The sequence below is a fragment of the Tetrao urogallus genome (genome assembly GCF_951394365.1).
Source record: "Tetrao urogallus genome assembly, chromosome: 6".
NCBI classification, from domain to species: domain Eukaryota; kingdom Metazoa; phylum Chordata; class Aves; order Galliformes; family Phasianidae; genus Tetrao; species Tetrao urogallus.
Genome location: NC_136819.1, coordinates 53,307,628 through 53,320,173, shown reverse-complemented (window position 1 = coordinate 53,320,173; position 12,546 = coordinate 53,307,628). Strand labels below are relative to the sequence as shown.

Genomic DNA, 12,546 nt, shown 5'->3' with positions numbered 1-12,546 from the left:
TCACCTGTTTTTCTGGAGCTTCACAACAAGCAACAAGCTTTTGTAAGGCCTAAAATACACGTTGGCTCTTTGATACCTTCTTATATGCTGTTTTTCCCCTTTTCTCGTACACTATTAATTGCATTGGGATGCAGATTTGAAGTTTTGTAGGCTGTAAGCTTAACCAGACAAACTTCTCTACTACTGAGAAAAAGATTTTGTGTACCCAATAGAAAAATAAACTGATGATCTGAACTCTCACGTTGCAATCCCCTGCAGGCTCAGGACAGAGCAGTCATACTGATGTACACACGTGGAAAATGCCACTTCATTTGGAACTGTAATCCTGCTAGTAAAATAAACCTCTGCACCTCTTCAGTTAAAAGATATTTGCCAAATGAAATTAGCCAGCAATGCCAATTGCTGCTTTTCCTTTTACTGTACTAAGAAATGGACAAAGTTTAGGCTATGAAGGGAAGCTACGGATGTGGTCTAATTGTTTTGTATGTTTCAAACAGGGTTTTCAGCAGGAAATAACACTGCACACCAATAAGATTGATCAGCTAATCGTTTTTGGGGAACAGTTAATTCAGAAGAGCGAGCCTTTGGATGCTATCCTGATTGAAGATGAATTGGAAGAACTTCACAGATACTGCCAGGAGGTGTTTGGGCGAGTTGCCCGCTTCCATCAGAGGCTGACTTCAAGACATCCCGTAAGAAGCAACAGTTGTTTTGATACTTTGGCAAGATTCTGGTGTTTGAAAGGCAGTGCTTAGTGCTTATCCCCAGCAGCTTGACCAAGCATACTGTGCTCACAGGAGCAGGAAATCCCTCAGCAGCTGTACCAAGTTTGCTAAATTTTTGCCATGTCTCCTTACTTCCCTCCTGTTGGGTGTCCATATGCACAGAGTGGATGATGGCACGGAAGTAACTCACGTAGTTAATATTGACATAGCAATGATTTGAGGGCTTCAAAAGCTTTATCTTGTTTTTCATATCACTTTGTTTTCTTTAATTCCAATAAGGTGCTTACAGTACCTCGTTATGGATTTGTTTGGGATGTCCATCAGTCCCCTTTCTTAGGGCAACTCTGAGCTGGGGGAGCAGCAGGCTCTTTACTTTCTGCTGGGAACTTTTAGTTGACACCTGGTTTGCTTTGGGCTCAAAAAGAAAGAACATTTATTTGAAAGGCAAGTGGGATTGGTAACATGAACATCTAAGAGTAGCTTTTCACCTGTACCAGAGCATCGCTTCATTGCTGACCCATGCAATCTGTTTGGAACTGGAGACCCCTCTCTGCAAACTAGAGAGAGATGCTGTGGTAGTAGTTGAGCGTCTTGGAAGAGAAGTAGCTGCTGATGTAAGGATTGTTTTGGCAAAAGAGGAAGGGTGCAGAAATGATGCTTCTCTTTGGACATGTGTCTTGGGTTACTGCAAGTCACCACAAACTTTCCCCAGTGGTATTGTGTCGCTGAGTTGGCAGTGCAGATCTTTGACAACTATTGCTTGTTAGTAATAGCTAATATACAACAATATTTTACCTTTTTAGGGATTAGATGATGAAAAAGAGACCTCTGAAAATGAAACAGATCCAGAAGACTCCAGGGAAATCCAGAACGATCCCTGGCATAAGAAGGCCATCAGTGAGGGGCCCTCTTCCCCACAGTCCCTTTGCCACCTTATGCCGCCTACTCAAGGTCATGAAAGATCAGGCTGTGAGACTCCTGTCAGTGTTGACTCCATCCCACTTGAGTGGGATCACACAGGTGATGTGGGGGGCTCTTCGTCTCACGAGGATGAAGAAGAAGCGACGTACTACAGTGCTTTGTCAGGTGAGAACCTGTTGCTGCCTGCTTCTTTGGAGACAGTTGCAGGATGTCCTTGTGTGTGGAAAGGGAGGGGGATTGAGGACTTGTTTCTACACTGTTGGTTGGTTTTCAGGTACTGTTAATAGATGTGAGCAGTCTCATCTCTTAAGTGTTTTCATGGAGGGAATCCTGCTGTCCAGCCCTAGTTTAATTGTAAGAAACAAGGTTTTAAGAACCCTTAGTTTTTAAAAATGTCTGATGGAAATAGTGCTGATAACTTTTTATTTTATTGCCTTTGTTGTCCCTTATTGTTTCAGTTGTTTTTAATAGCTGGAAAATACTGCATAGTGAGGAAAATGACATTATTCTTTTTTCAGATGTAGAAATCACTGAAAATCCTGAGGCATATCTTAAAATGACCACAAAAACTTTGAAAGCATCTTCTGGTAGGCACCTGCTAATGCATGTGTCTGAACATGGCGATCTCCCTGTGCTGCACGCTATATTCCTCAACCTCTCTCATATGTAATGTCTGACCTCCTGCCTTGTGTGGACACCATGCCTCATCCTGCCATGGTGTTCTTACGCTGCAGTATTCACATGTGCATTACAAAGCGGTCGAAAACATGCCATTTAGATTTTGCCAAGGTGGTTAACGTGCATTTCATTGTATCGATCCAAAGTCTTCTGGTACTTTCTTGGTGGTGTGCTCTGGGTAGTATCACTTTTTTGGTTGTCTCCAATTTTAATTCTGTAATTACTGAGAGTAGTAGTTCCAATTCTGAAAGTTTTTTTTTGCGTTTTGCATCGTGTGCGACGGAACCGTGCGTGTCCTGTCTGTTAGATGCAGAACAAGTGGTTAGGACTTATCTAGACTCATCTCTGCTGAAATGTGTTGCAGATATGTGCTAGTATCGTTAGGATGCAAGCTTTCCAAAACCGCAGTGCAGCCTTTTTCATTTTTGTGTATTTATTTGTTTTGAACTCATCCCTGTATTCAAGCATTTTCCAGAAGAGAACAGAATGTCCCATAACTGCATGGCTGTCATCTCATTACCTTTGAAACACTGTTGATGTTTTGCAAATGTGCATGCTTTGCAAGGAAAGCTGCAAAACTGTCGTTTTTATGCCATAACGATGCCATTTTATTTAGAGCGCTTTCTAACTTAATACAAAGCAACGGTTTCCTAACGGAGGAGGGAATTTGCACTCATGGCATTCGGCCTTCATTTTATTTGTTTCAGGAAAGGCTGTTTCAGAAGCTCATCCCTGGCATTCTCCAGAGAGCCCTGTCTGCAGGAAACACCGATACAACCAGGCAGAGATTGTTGGTGATGTGCTGTCTGGTCCAGAGACGAGCACCCCCTATAAGCCAGGCTATGTGAGTTGGAGGTTCTTTGGGCACTCAACCTAGGCTATGTGTAGCTCCATCTTCTTCCCTCCTCCAGCATCAGGGAAAAGATTAGTTGGTGGCAGAGATGTTTGCTGTATGGAAACAGACATTCTTTCTGGTGACTCAGGGAACCGTTGAGGGTCTCCATCTATGCACTCACTAGAGAAGTTTCTCCAAAGCAATTCAGAACAATCAGTCAAAAAAATCATAAAACCATGACAGAGGACCGTCCTCTGGTCATAGTATAACTCTGGGAGAGCTTACCTTCCCAAAGAGGATGTGTGAACATCTTCCCTTGGTATTTACTTAAAATATCTCCCTTAAAATATCTCCCTTTACTAAGCAGACTGATTTGGAGAGTCCTTTTCTAGCTTGCAACCCACTATCTAATCTGCTTCAGGGCAATAAAAAAAAATGACTCAGTGGGATTAGCAGTGAGGGAAGGCCTTGTTGTCTGCTGGTGGCTGGTTTCCAGATGGGGCTTCACCAGCAGCTCCCAGGCTCAGTGGATCTGGATCAACTGTCAGCCCTCTTTCATACACAAGGCGGTACTGCTATATGGCTGCTTTTGTCACCATTAATGGTGTTACATATTACTGAGAACTGGAATCTAACAAGGAGCATCAGCAGATGTAAGCTGCCTGGTACACGTAGTGCCACTTCCATGTCCACTCTTGTAATAATTAGTGTCAACATGGTGTTTGTTTCCCAAGAAACATAGAGAGCCAGCCTAAACTCTTAGCAGAGAAACAGAAGCCCAGTGCTAAATCTGACTCGTGAGAGCTCAGCAGCAATCCAAACACAAACGAAGCTTGACTTTGATGACTTGTTAACACCCTGGGCTCACCCATCAAAATGTCATTCCAGGTGAAGCAGCTCAGCTCTGCAAGCAGCAGCAGCGTCAACAAGGAGAACAGCACATCTACTAACATGAGTGATGAAGAACCCCAGGATGACCAAGAGCTTGTGACTATGGCAGCTGCAGAGAAGCAGTCAGGTACAGAGCATTCAGGCAGTGTGTTGTAGTTTTTGCCTTGAGGCTCTTGGGCATACAAAGCAGAAATGGGCCAAAGGCAGCACGTTTGCCTTGGGAGTAAAATACAATTAAATTGCTCTAGTCCAAATGAATGCATTTTGCTAAGAATCACTGGGCTGCGTTCTCACTTCATATTTCCAGCCTGAGTTTTCTGTTCAAAGATTTTACATTTTCTGCCAGAATTGAGATTTTTCTTACTCGTGTCTCTTGACTGGTTGGAGTGAAGTGAAAGAATTTCACTTTTGTGTGGATACTGAGTACCTCAGAGACTTTTATTCAGATTTCAGAAGAAGTCTGTTTCTTTGTCTAAAACAAGGTTGCCAGACTTCATTCTCTTAGCTATTGGAAGTCTGTACAGCAAGACACTACAGCTCCCATACACAGAAATGTTTTGTCAAAGCTGGGAGTGTACTTTGTTCTTCACTGTATTCGCTGCGGTCCTTAATTCAAAATAGGCCAACAAGATGGTTCTCTTGACCTTTCTGGACCCTGTTCCTGGTTTCAGGTTCTTGAGACTGTAATAAGATCGTGTCTGCACTGCAATTGTAAAAGCAAGTTAAGGGCAAAAAGAAGAATGCAGCTATATGCTGCAGCTTGCTGAACTTAGCTTCTGATATCAGAAATGGACCACGTTCCATAGGTGGGGTGAATAGGAGACCCTCTGACAAAGGCTCGCAGAAACAGTGCTAGTGATTGCACAAGTGCTGTCTGCATCTCCTTCATCTGTGAACTGGTGAAACATAAACCCAAGTCCAAACTGCTGCATCATACTTTGTCCCATTGTCGTATCTATCAGATTACAACAGGGTTCACTGAATTCCATCTTCTTGTACTCGTCCTAAGCTTCCAGCTGAATCAACACAGTCCTGAAGTAATGTGACAACAATTCTATGGCATTACTATGGGTAACTTACCCGGTAGCATGCAAAGTTACTCTGTTTTATCTCAAGAAATAAAAAATGAAGTAGTAAATGGCAGCACTTATTTGGCCCTAGGTAGATTGGAGAGTAATTTGTCTTTGAAAACCCTTGCATCTGTTTTATGGAATGTTCATGTAAGCATTTGTTTTTCTGTCACTTGTAGGCATTATTGATAGGTGGGAGCTCATCCAAGCTCAAGACCTCAGAAATAAACTTAGGATAAAGCAGCACTTGCAGCAATGGCAGCAGGTGAACTCTGATCTCAGCGATGTCTCTGCTTGGCTTGATAAAACTGAGGAGGAGCTGGAAGAACTGCAAAAAGCAAAACCTCCTACTAGCATGCAGGCGATGGAACAAAGGGTCAAGAAATTGAAAGTAAGTTATGACACGCTGAGAAGTGGGATTTCGAAATGCTGATGCACTTTATTGTTACCTCTTGTGCTCCTAGGGTATGTTAGCAGCACCAACAGCTGTGTGTATACACACACAGGCACAGAGGAGCTAAGCTGTGTTGGCTAGGACTGATGAGGCTACTTAAGCAAGGTGCCGCCTTCATCTGTAGAGATTTGCAGGCAGCCAGGCTTAAAAAAAAAAGCTGCTCCTTTTCTGTTTTCTTACCAAGACAATTTATTCTCTCTGAACAAGAACATTCGACCCCAAACATCGCTCTTTAGGCCTTTTCCTGTTAGAAAAAAAAACACAGAGAAAGCCTAAAAACTGAAGGTTTAGACTCTCCAGCTGGCAAGTGTCTGGCCCTGTCCTGCGGTGGTTGGGTATTCTGAAGAGTGGTACTGGCACAGTTCTCTGTTCTGTGCCTGTCCCCTCTGTGCAAACCAGAAAGGGATTATAAATTAATCAAAATAAAAAAAACCCATCAGCCAAGAGTTTGCAGCCGGTAGCCATAGCTCATGTTTTGGTCTTGTTTTGTTTCTTTGTAGCTCCAACAGACTGTGCAAGATCTGCCCTAGAGCTCTCTTTTTTAGCAGCATGGTATTTGCAGAAAATCTTAGCTCTTAAATAGCATTTTTGCCTTAGCAAGAATCGGGTTGAAAGATACAAAATTTCAAAATGTGTGGTTGTATTTTTCAGTCAGCAAATGTAGATTTCTCATTTGAATAGTATGTATTAGTTAAAACCAAGAAACAAGGTAAGCTCATTAATCAGTCTCTGCTAATTTTTAGCTGAGTAATTAATAGAACAGTTAAAGACACATTACTGTGAATGTTTGTCAACCTCTGAAGTCTTGTTGTGTTGCCTGCTGTGACTCGACATGGAGATTTTGGAAAGGGTCCAGAGGAGGGCGACTAAGATGATCAGGGGGCTAGAGCACCTCCCCTATGAGGACAGGCTGAGGGAGTTGGGCTTGTTCAGCCTGGAGAAGAGAAGGCTGCGGGGCGACCTCATTGCAGCCTATCAATACCTGAAGGGAACCTACACCCAGGAGGGGAGTAAACTCTTCATAAGGGCTGACAATAGCAGGACTAGGGGAAATGGATCCAAGTTGAAGGAGGGAAGATTTAGGTTGGATGTTAGGGGGAAGTTCTTTACGAGGAGAGTGGTTAGGCCCTGGAACGGGCTGCCCAGGGAGGTTGTGGATGCCCCGTCCTTGGACGTGTTCAAGGCCAGGTTGGACGGGGTCCTGGGCAACCTGATCTAAATGTGTATGTTTGGTGGCCCTGCTAGGCAGGGGGGTTGGAACTACATGATCCTTGAGGTCCCTTCCAACCCGGGTGATTCTGTGATTCTGTGATTCTGTGATTCTGTGACTCTCAGCTTCCATAAATTAAGCAGGACTAAATAAGGTCTGCAGGTTGAACTGGCAGGGTGCATTTGAGTGTGAGGCTCAGCAGACTTAGGTAACAAAATGCCTCAGGTTGAGCCCTGCTTCTCTGTGCCAGCCTGGCTCAGGCACCAAGTGCAAGGGAAGGTTTAAGTGATGCCTTGCTTGTGGCAGCAGGTGCCTCTCATCAGGCTGGAGTTGGGTGCACAGTTTAAGTTCTGCTTTTCTCCTGTGCATTTGCTGAAGAGGAGTCCAGATGGTTGTAAATCCCCTTCGTAGACAGCTTGGGTCTCTCTTGAGTCCCTAGAAGAGCCAGCGTGCATAGGTATAAGACTGTGAAGTTTATGAGGTATCAGTACATCCCAGTTGCCCTGGATAAGGATAAAACCAGTCTGACTGCTTACTGGTATTTAGATTTCTCTGTGGGACCATTTGCATTGTCTGATATCGAAACGTTGCTGCTTGGAGGGATACAGGATTCTTCTTTGGGCAAAATGTGGCTGACAGTGGTTTTCAACAACTGGGCTACAGATCTTGAGAACATATAGATTGCTTTTCTGACTGGTCTTTGTAACAGATTCTCAGTCAGAGCTGTGTTGAGTGCAGAACTCATCCTGCAGCTCTTACTTTTATACTGCAAGAGCCCACAACTTCAAAAAGACTGATTGTCCTTGAGGCACACTGTAAACTTTTTGAGGGACCGAGACATTGTTTGTCACTCTTAAAAGAAAAAAAAAAAGTGAAATCTACATTAACATTACGTGGAATTTGCCAAGTCGTGGTTGTATCATACATCTGCCTTTATTTTCCCCTACAATTTTAAGGGAGAGGAAGAAGTCAGGTAGGGTGGCCATTCAGCAAGACCTTGACAAGTCAGAAAGGGGCTAACTAGAGAAACTAGACTCTGACTAGAGAGAAGAGAGAACTCTTCACAACAGAGATGTACTGATGTAGGACCAGGGACCCACATTCAAATTCTCCATCCTGTGAGATACTTGGAATTGGAGTGGATGAGGCCCTGAGCAGCACGCTCTGAGATTGATGTTGCCCCTACTGTCCTTTTCAGCATTATTTTAAGGATTCTGAGGGTAGCTAAACCTCTGTAAATCAAAAGAAATATCACACAATGACCTATGAGAATATTTGTACAAATGTCAACAAGAGACAGAAATGCTAAGCACTGAGGAAGGAAGGGCAGAAGGGGATTAGGACATAATGCTTGTGACTAATGGAACAGGCCCAAACACCTTTGTTTTCTTTGAAGTGAAGAAAATAAAAAAGAGCACCTACTTTGAATCTGGTACCTTTTCAGACACTGTTAAGGAACATGTTAAACAGCTTTCCCCAATACCTGTCTCTGTTTTTTTGGTGAGGCTATGTTATGGCACATAACAAACAAGTTTTCCATTGTTCTTAGAAGCTCCTAATCCTCTTTTCCTACCAGGACACACTGAAAGCGTTTGATAACTACAAGGCGGTGGTGCTTTCAGTTAACCTGAGCAGCAAACAGTTCCAGAAAGCGGATGGCACAGAGTTCAAAGAGCTTCAGAACAGGCTTCGGAAGGTGAACTTGCGTTGGGAGAAAGCCACTCACTCGTTGGACAACTGGAGGAAAGGTTTACGGCAAGCCTTGCTGCACTGCCAGGTGCATACAACATACAGCTTATGTGGGAAAGTCTTCTGGAGGATGTTACTGTGGGATAGATATGGGGAGAGAACACAGGGACAAACTTCTACATGTTTGCAGAATGGTTGCTCACAATGGAACACCTATTTCTTTTCATGATAAACTTGACTTGGTTGGGTTTGAAGGGTTTTACAAAAATATCTTTGAACTGGAAAATACTTTCCTTATCCTATGAATGTACTCATTTAACTAAAGCCTCCTTGATTATTAATTACTTGTCAGCTCTTTCTCATCTGGGCTGGGTCTCCTGTTTAGAAAATGCTGCAAAAATATATTTTTTTCTCTTCTTTCTTGTTCTTCTCTTCTCACTTCTTCCTCTAGGACTTCCATGATCAGAGCCAAAAACTAATCCTGTGGTTAGCAAGTGCCGAAGGCCGAAGGAATGAGGCACAAATCACAGATCCAAATGCTGACCCGCATACAGTACTGGAAAGCCAGAAAGAGTTATTGGTAAGTAGAGACTATAGCACTTCTTCCAGTGAGTCAATAGCTCCCACCACAAAAGGAATAGCACTATGCTCATTTCATAAGCAGCTGTTGCAGCAGTTCCCGTGTACTGCGCTTGGACAGGCAGGTTGAGTTGTTCTTCAAAGCTTCCTAAAGCTCATCCGCTTATGGGAGCATCCATCAAGATGAAAGTAACAGCTTGTTGCACTGTTTTTTGTTTGTTTCTTCTAAGCAACTGGAGAAAGAGCTGCTGGAACAGCAGCTTAAAGTAAACTGTCTTCAAGAACTCTCTGCTTACCTGCTGCTTAAATCTGATGGCGAAGATTACATTGAAGCTGATGAGAAGGTCCATGTGATTGGAAAGAAACTGAAACAGCTTCTTGAGCAAGTTTCACATGACTTGAAATCAGTACAAGGATGTCTGGTGAGTCAGTTTAAATACTTGTTCAGCAGTCTTTTTTATTTATGAATGATAACGTTCGTTTCAATTCAGTTTTTTATAAATACTTTTCAGTAATTCTACCTTCACAAGCTAAGAGCAGTCTTGATGTAAGTAAAAATTTTAGCACAAGACTAGTTGGTTATTGAAATAGATGGCCCTGTGAGGTTGTGCAGTTTCTATCCCTGATGGGTTTCAAAGCAAACAGGAGAAAGCCTTTAATAACCCAGTCTGATCTCATGGCTGACCCTGCTCTGAACAAGAGATTCAACTAGATAGACTTCCTGAGGTCCCTTCTAACCTAATTTATCCTATGAGCTTCATCAAGTATCAGACTAGGAGTGTGTAATGAACTCACAGAAGTTCAGTACTCAGCAGAAATATGCTGCTTATCAGTGAGAACTATCAGATAGAGAAGTTTTCGAGTTAATACCTGCACGTGTTTGTTCCTTAGCAGTGCTTTCTGGTTGAGCATAGCAGGTAACATTTTGTTATGCTAGAGAACCAGAGCATCTCTTTACTGCTGGTTGTGCTAAAGAAGCTGCACAACTGTAGAGAAAAAATGGAAGATGATTCTGAACTCCCTGTGTTTTGAATTTTGATGATGCATTTTAAAGAGGGACATGTGGTTACCTTTTAGGATAGCAGAGTATTCCTGCCAGTTCCAGATGACTTGGACTCAGAAGTCTATCATCCAGTTGCAGTGAAATCCAGCCCTCCTGTGAAGAAGGCTAGTATTTTTTTATGCATTTGTTTATTTAAAATACTTCACTGTCAGCATATGTGTGTGTGTGATTAGCTTGAAGGTTCCTCAGATGAAGTCATTTTACCTTTTAGATGTGTATACCTTATTACAGAACTTACAGCAGGACTGAAAGCCTACAACTGCCTTCTTTTAAGAAAGAAATTCCTTGCTATAGTTTATGAATTCTGGTTAATAAATACTATTTCTCTCAACAGATCACAATAAGGAGAACTTCAGATGGCAGAAAAAACAGCAACACAAGGTATGAATTTGTATTAACCCGAGTGGTAAGGCAGCTGTTCCTCTTAAGTAAGCTAACACAGAAGAAGATGGAGCTTCTCAGCTTCTGCACTGCTGTGCAATCTGAGCTTGTCTTCCCCCTTGAGAAGATCTTTTTAAGCCAAATGGGGGAATATTTGCTTTTTAAGTAAGTCACCAACAACCTTGTACAAAGCAACTTGCACCTTAGAGGCATTTAGTGAAAACAGACCATGAAGGAAGAAATGTCACCTCCATTATGGTAGGGTCTGTTAAAAAGATTGATTGTGGTGACACAGGCAAAACAGAGTCTTCTCAGGCTGGAGCAGTGGCTTTCCATGGTCCATTTCCAAGTACTTGGAGTGGCTTGTTTGACTGCAGGGAAAACATGCATTTGCAACCCAAAAAATACATTTAAAACCCACTGATCTGAGCTATTTTAAATAAACATTTCTTTTCCAGAAGTATAAAAAAGAAATATAAGGCTAATCTAGTGGCTGGCTTCCTCCAGAGCAGTCTTGCATGCTTTGAAGTTACACTTAAAGCGTTCTTGTGCAGCGCAGCCCTGTACCCTGGGAGGTACAGGGTATGAGCCCCCGAGAGGCAGTTAAAATAACTTCTTAATTCAAACTCTGAAGTGCTGTTTCTGTGTGTGTGTGCATCTTCTTTTCAGAGCTGAAAGCCACGCACAACCGACTCACGTGGTCCCTCGGTCCCCCTCCTTCTTTTACCGTGTGTTACGAGCAGCTTTACCCCTACAGTTGTTCTTTCTACTGCTTCTTCTCCTGGCGTGCATGATTCCATCTTCTGAGGAGGACTACAGCTGCACCCAGGCAAACAACTTCGCCCGTTCTTTCTATCCTATGCTGCGATACACCAACGGGCCTCCACCGACATAGGAAGAAGCCCAGGGATCTCCATTATACCAAAACACACTCTTTGCGGTGCTTATTTTTATGCTGCTGGCATCAGTGAAATGGTGATATCACGTAGTTAAATACAGAAACCTGTATGCTGTGTTAGTTCCCTAAACAGGCCACTACAGCCCCCTCCCATCCTACACGCCGCTGCCCAAGCCTGTGCTGCAGCTCAATAAAGCCTCACATTTTAGCATTCTCCGGTGGATGGGAATGTGTTAAATTTCACATCTCAAAGTGTATATCTTGAGAAAGTTTCAGCATTTTTGTATGGAAAATGAACTTTTTCTATAGATTTTTAAACCTTAAGCAACACACTTTATACTTCGATGCAATAGAACACTATTTTGTAGCTGCAGTGCACTTAAGCTTGCAAGGTGATCGAATACTGAGTTATTAGATGCAGAAACTACTTCACAGTAATCTCAAACGCAGCAGTTGGTCTCGGGTTGGCGCGATGAACAAGCAGTTGAAGAGGCACTTTGCCTAAACCGATTACTGCACACACTTCACATGACTGTATCTTTTGGTACTGTGATCACTGGGTGGAAATAGAAATCTGCATCTTTCCAAATCTTTGTTACTGTGTTTTATTCATCTGACACATTCAATAAAAGGATGCACATTTGTTTTGTTTTACATGTAATTTTCTAGTGGTTAGGACTGCTGTGTTGTCTTTTTGTACCACTTTTGAAATACAGAATTGTTACAGTGCATGGAAATGCTTTATAAATGCACAGATTTTCTAGATGAACACAATTATGTAGACTATCCCTGATGTATGCAAATACTGTAATGACTTTTTTAATGAAAGTTTGTTTTTTTTCAGATTTTAACCTGCTGAATAGTGTACAGGATCTGGGGAGAGAATTGTGCATTTTTTTTTTATATATAAACTCGCTGTAAGATTCTCCACCTTAAACAGTGTAGGCAATGGCTTGAGAAACATTGTGTACAGTCAGCTTCACCATTGCTTCTTGGTTGTACAGTTTGAGTACTCATTAAAATTCTGCCACTGTCTGCAGGGAGTAGCGGTGTGTGTGGCGCGGGGCAAGCAGCGGTGTGTTCCAGCAGTGCTGACCCTTCCACACCCTGATAAGTCCACATATTTGCATGCTCATGCAGCCGTGTCAAAAG

The 12,546-nt window shown here is 42.7% G+C and overlaps 1 protein-coding gene across 1 annotated transcript in view; it reads left to right on the top strand.

The window, feature by feature from the left end:
- The window catches only part of SYNE2 (spectrin repeat containing nuclear envelope protein 2), a gene marked incomplete at its 5' end in the record, with an annotated part of 154,318 nt that extends 142,768 nt beyond the window's left edge, over window positions 1-11,550 (top strand). The window contains 12 exons of the mRNA XM_079537488.1: window positions 498-692; window positions 1,529-1,811; window positions 2,165-2,233; window positions 3,032-3,168; window positions 4,048-4,177; window positions 5,300-5,511; window positions 8,361-8,561; window positions 8,925-9,053; window positions 9,283-9,474; window positions 10,130-10,219; window positions 10,450-10,496; window positions 11,166-11,550. Of these exons, the coding sequence (XP_079393614.1) occupies window positions 498-692; window positions 1,529-1,811; window positions 2,165-2,233; window positions 3,032-3,168; window positions 4,048-4,177; window positions 5,300-5,511; window positions 8,361-8,561; window positions 8,925-9,053; window positions 9,283-9,474; window positions 10,130-10,219; window positions 10,450-10,496; window positions 11,166-11,391 (1,911 nt within the window). The 3' untranslated portion in view covers window positions 11,392-11,550. The remainder of the gene's footprint in view (window positions 1-497; window positions 693-1,528; window positions 1,812-2,164; window positions 2,234-3,031; window positions 3,169-4,047; window positions 4,178-5,299; window positions 5,512-8,360; window positions 8,562-8,924; window positions 9,054-9,282; window positions 9,475-10,129; window positions 10,220-10,449; window positions 10,497-11,165) is intronic.
- Window positions 11,551-12,546: the final 996 nt, after the last annotated feature.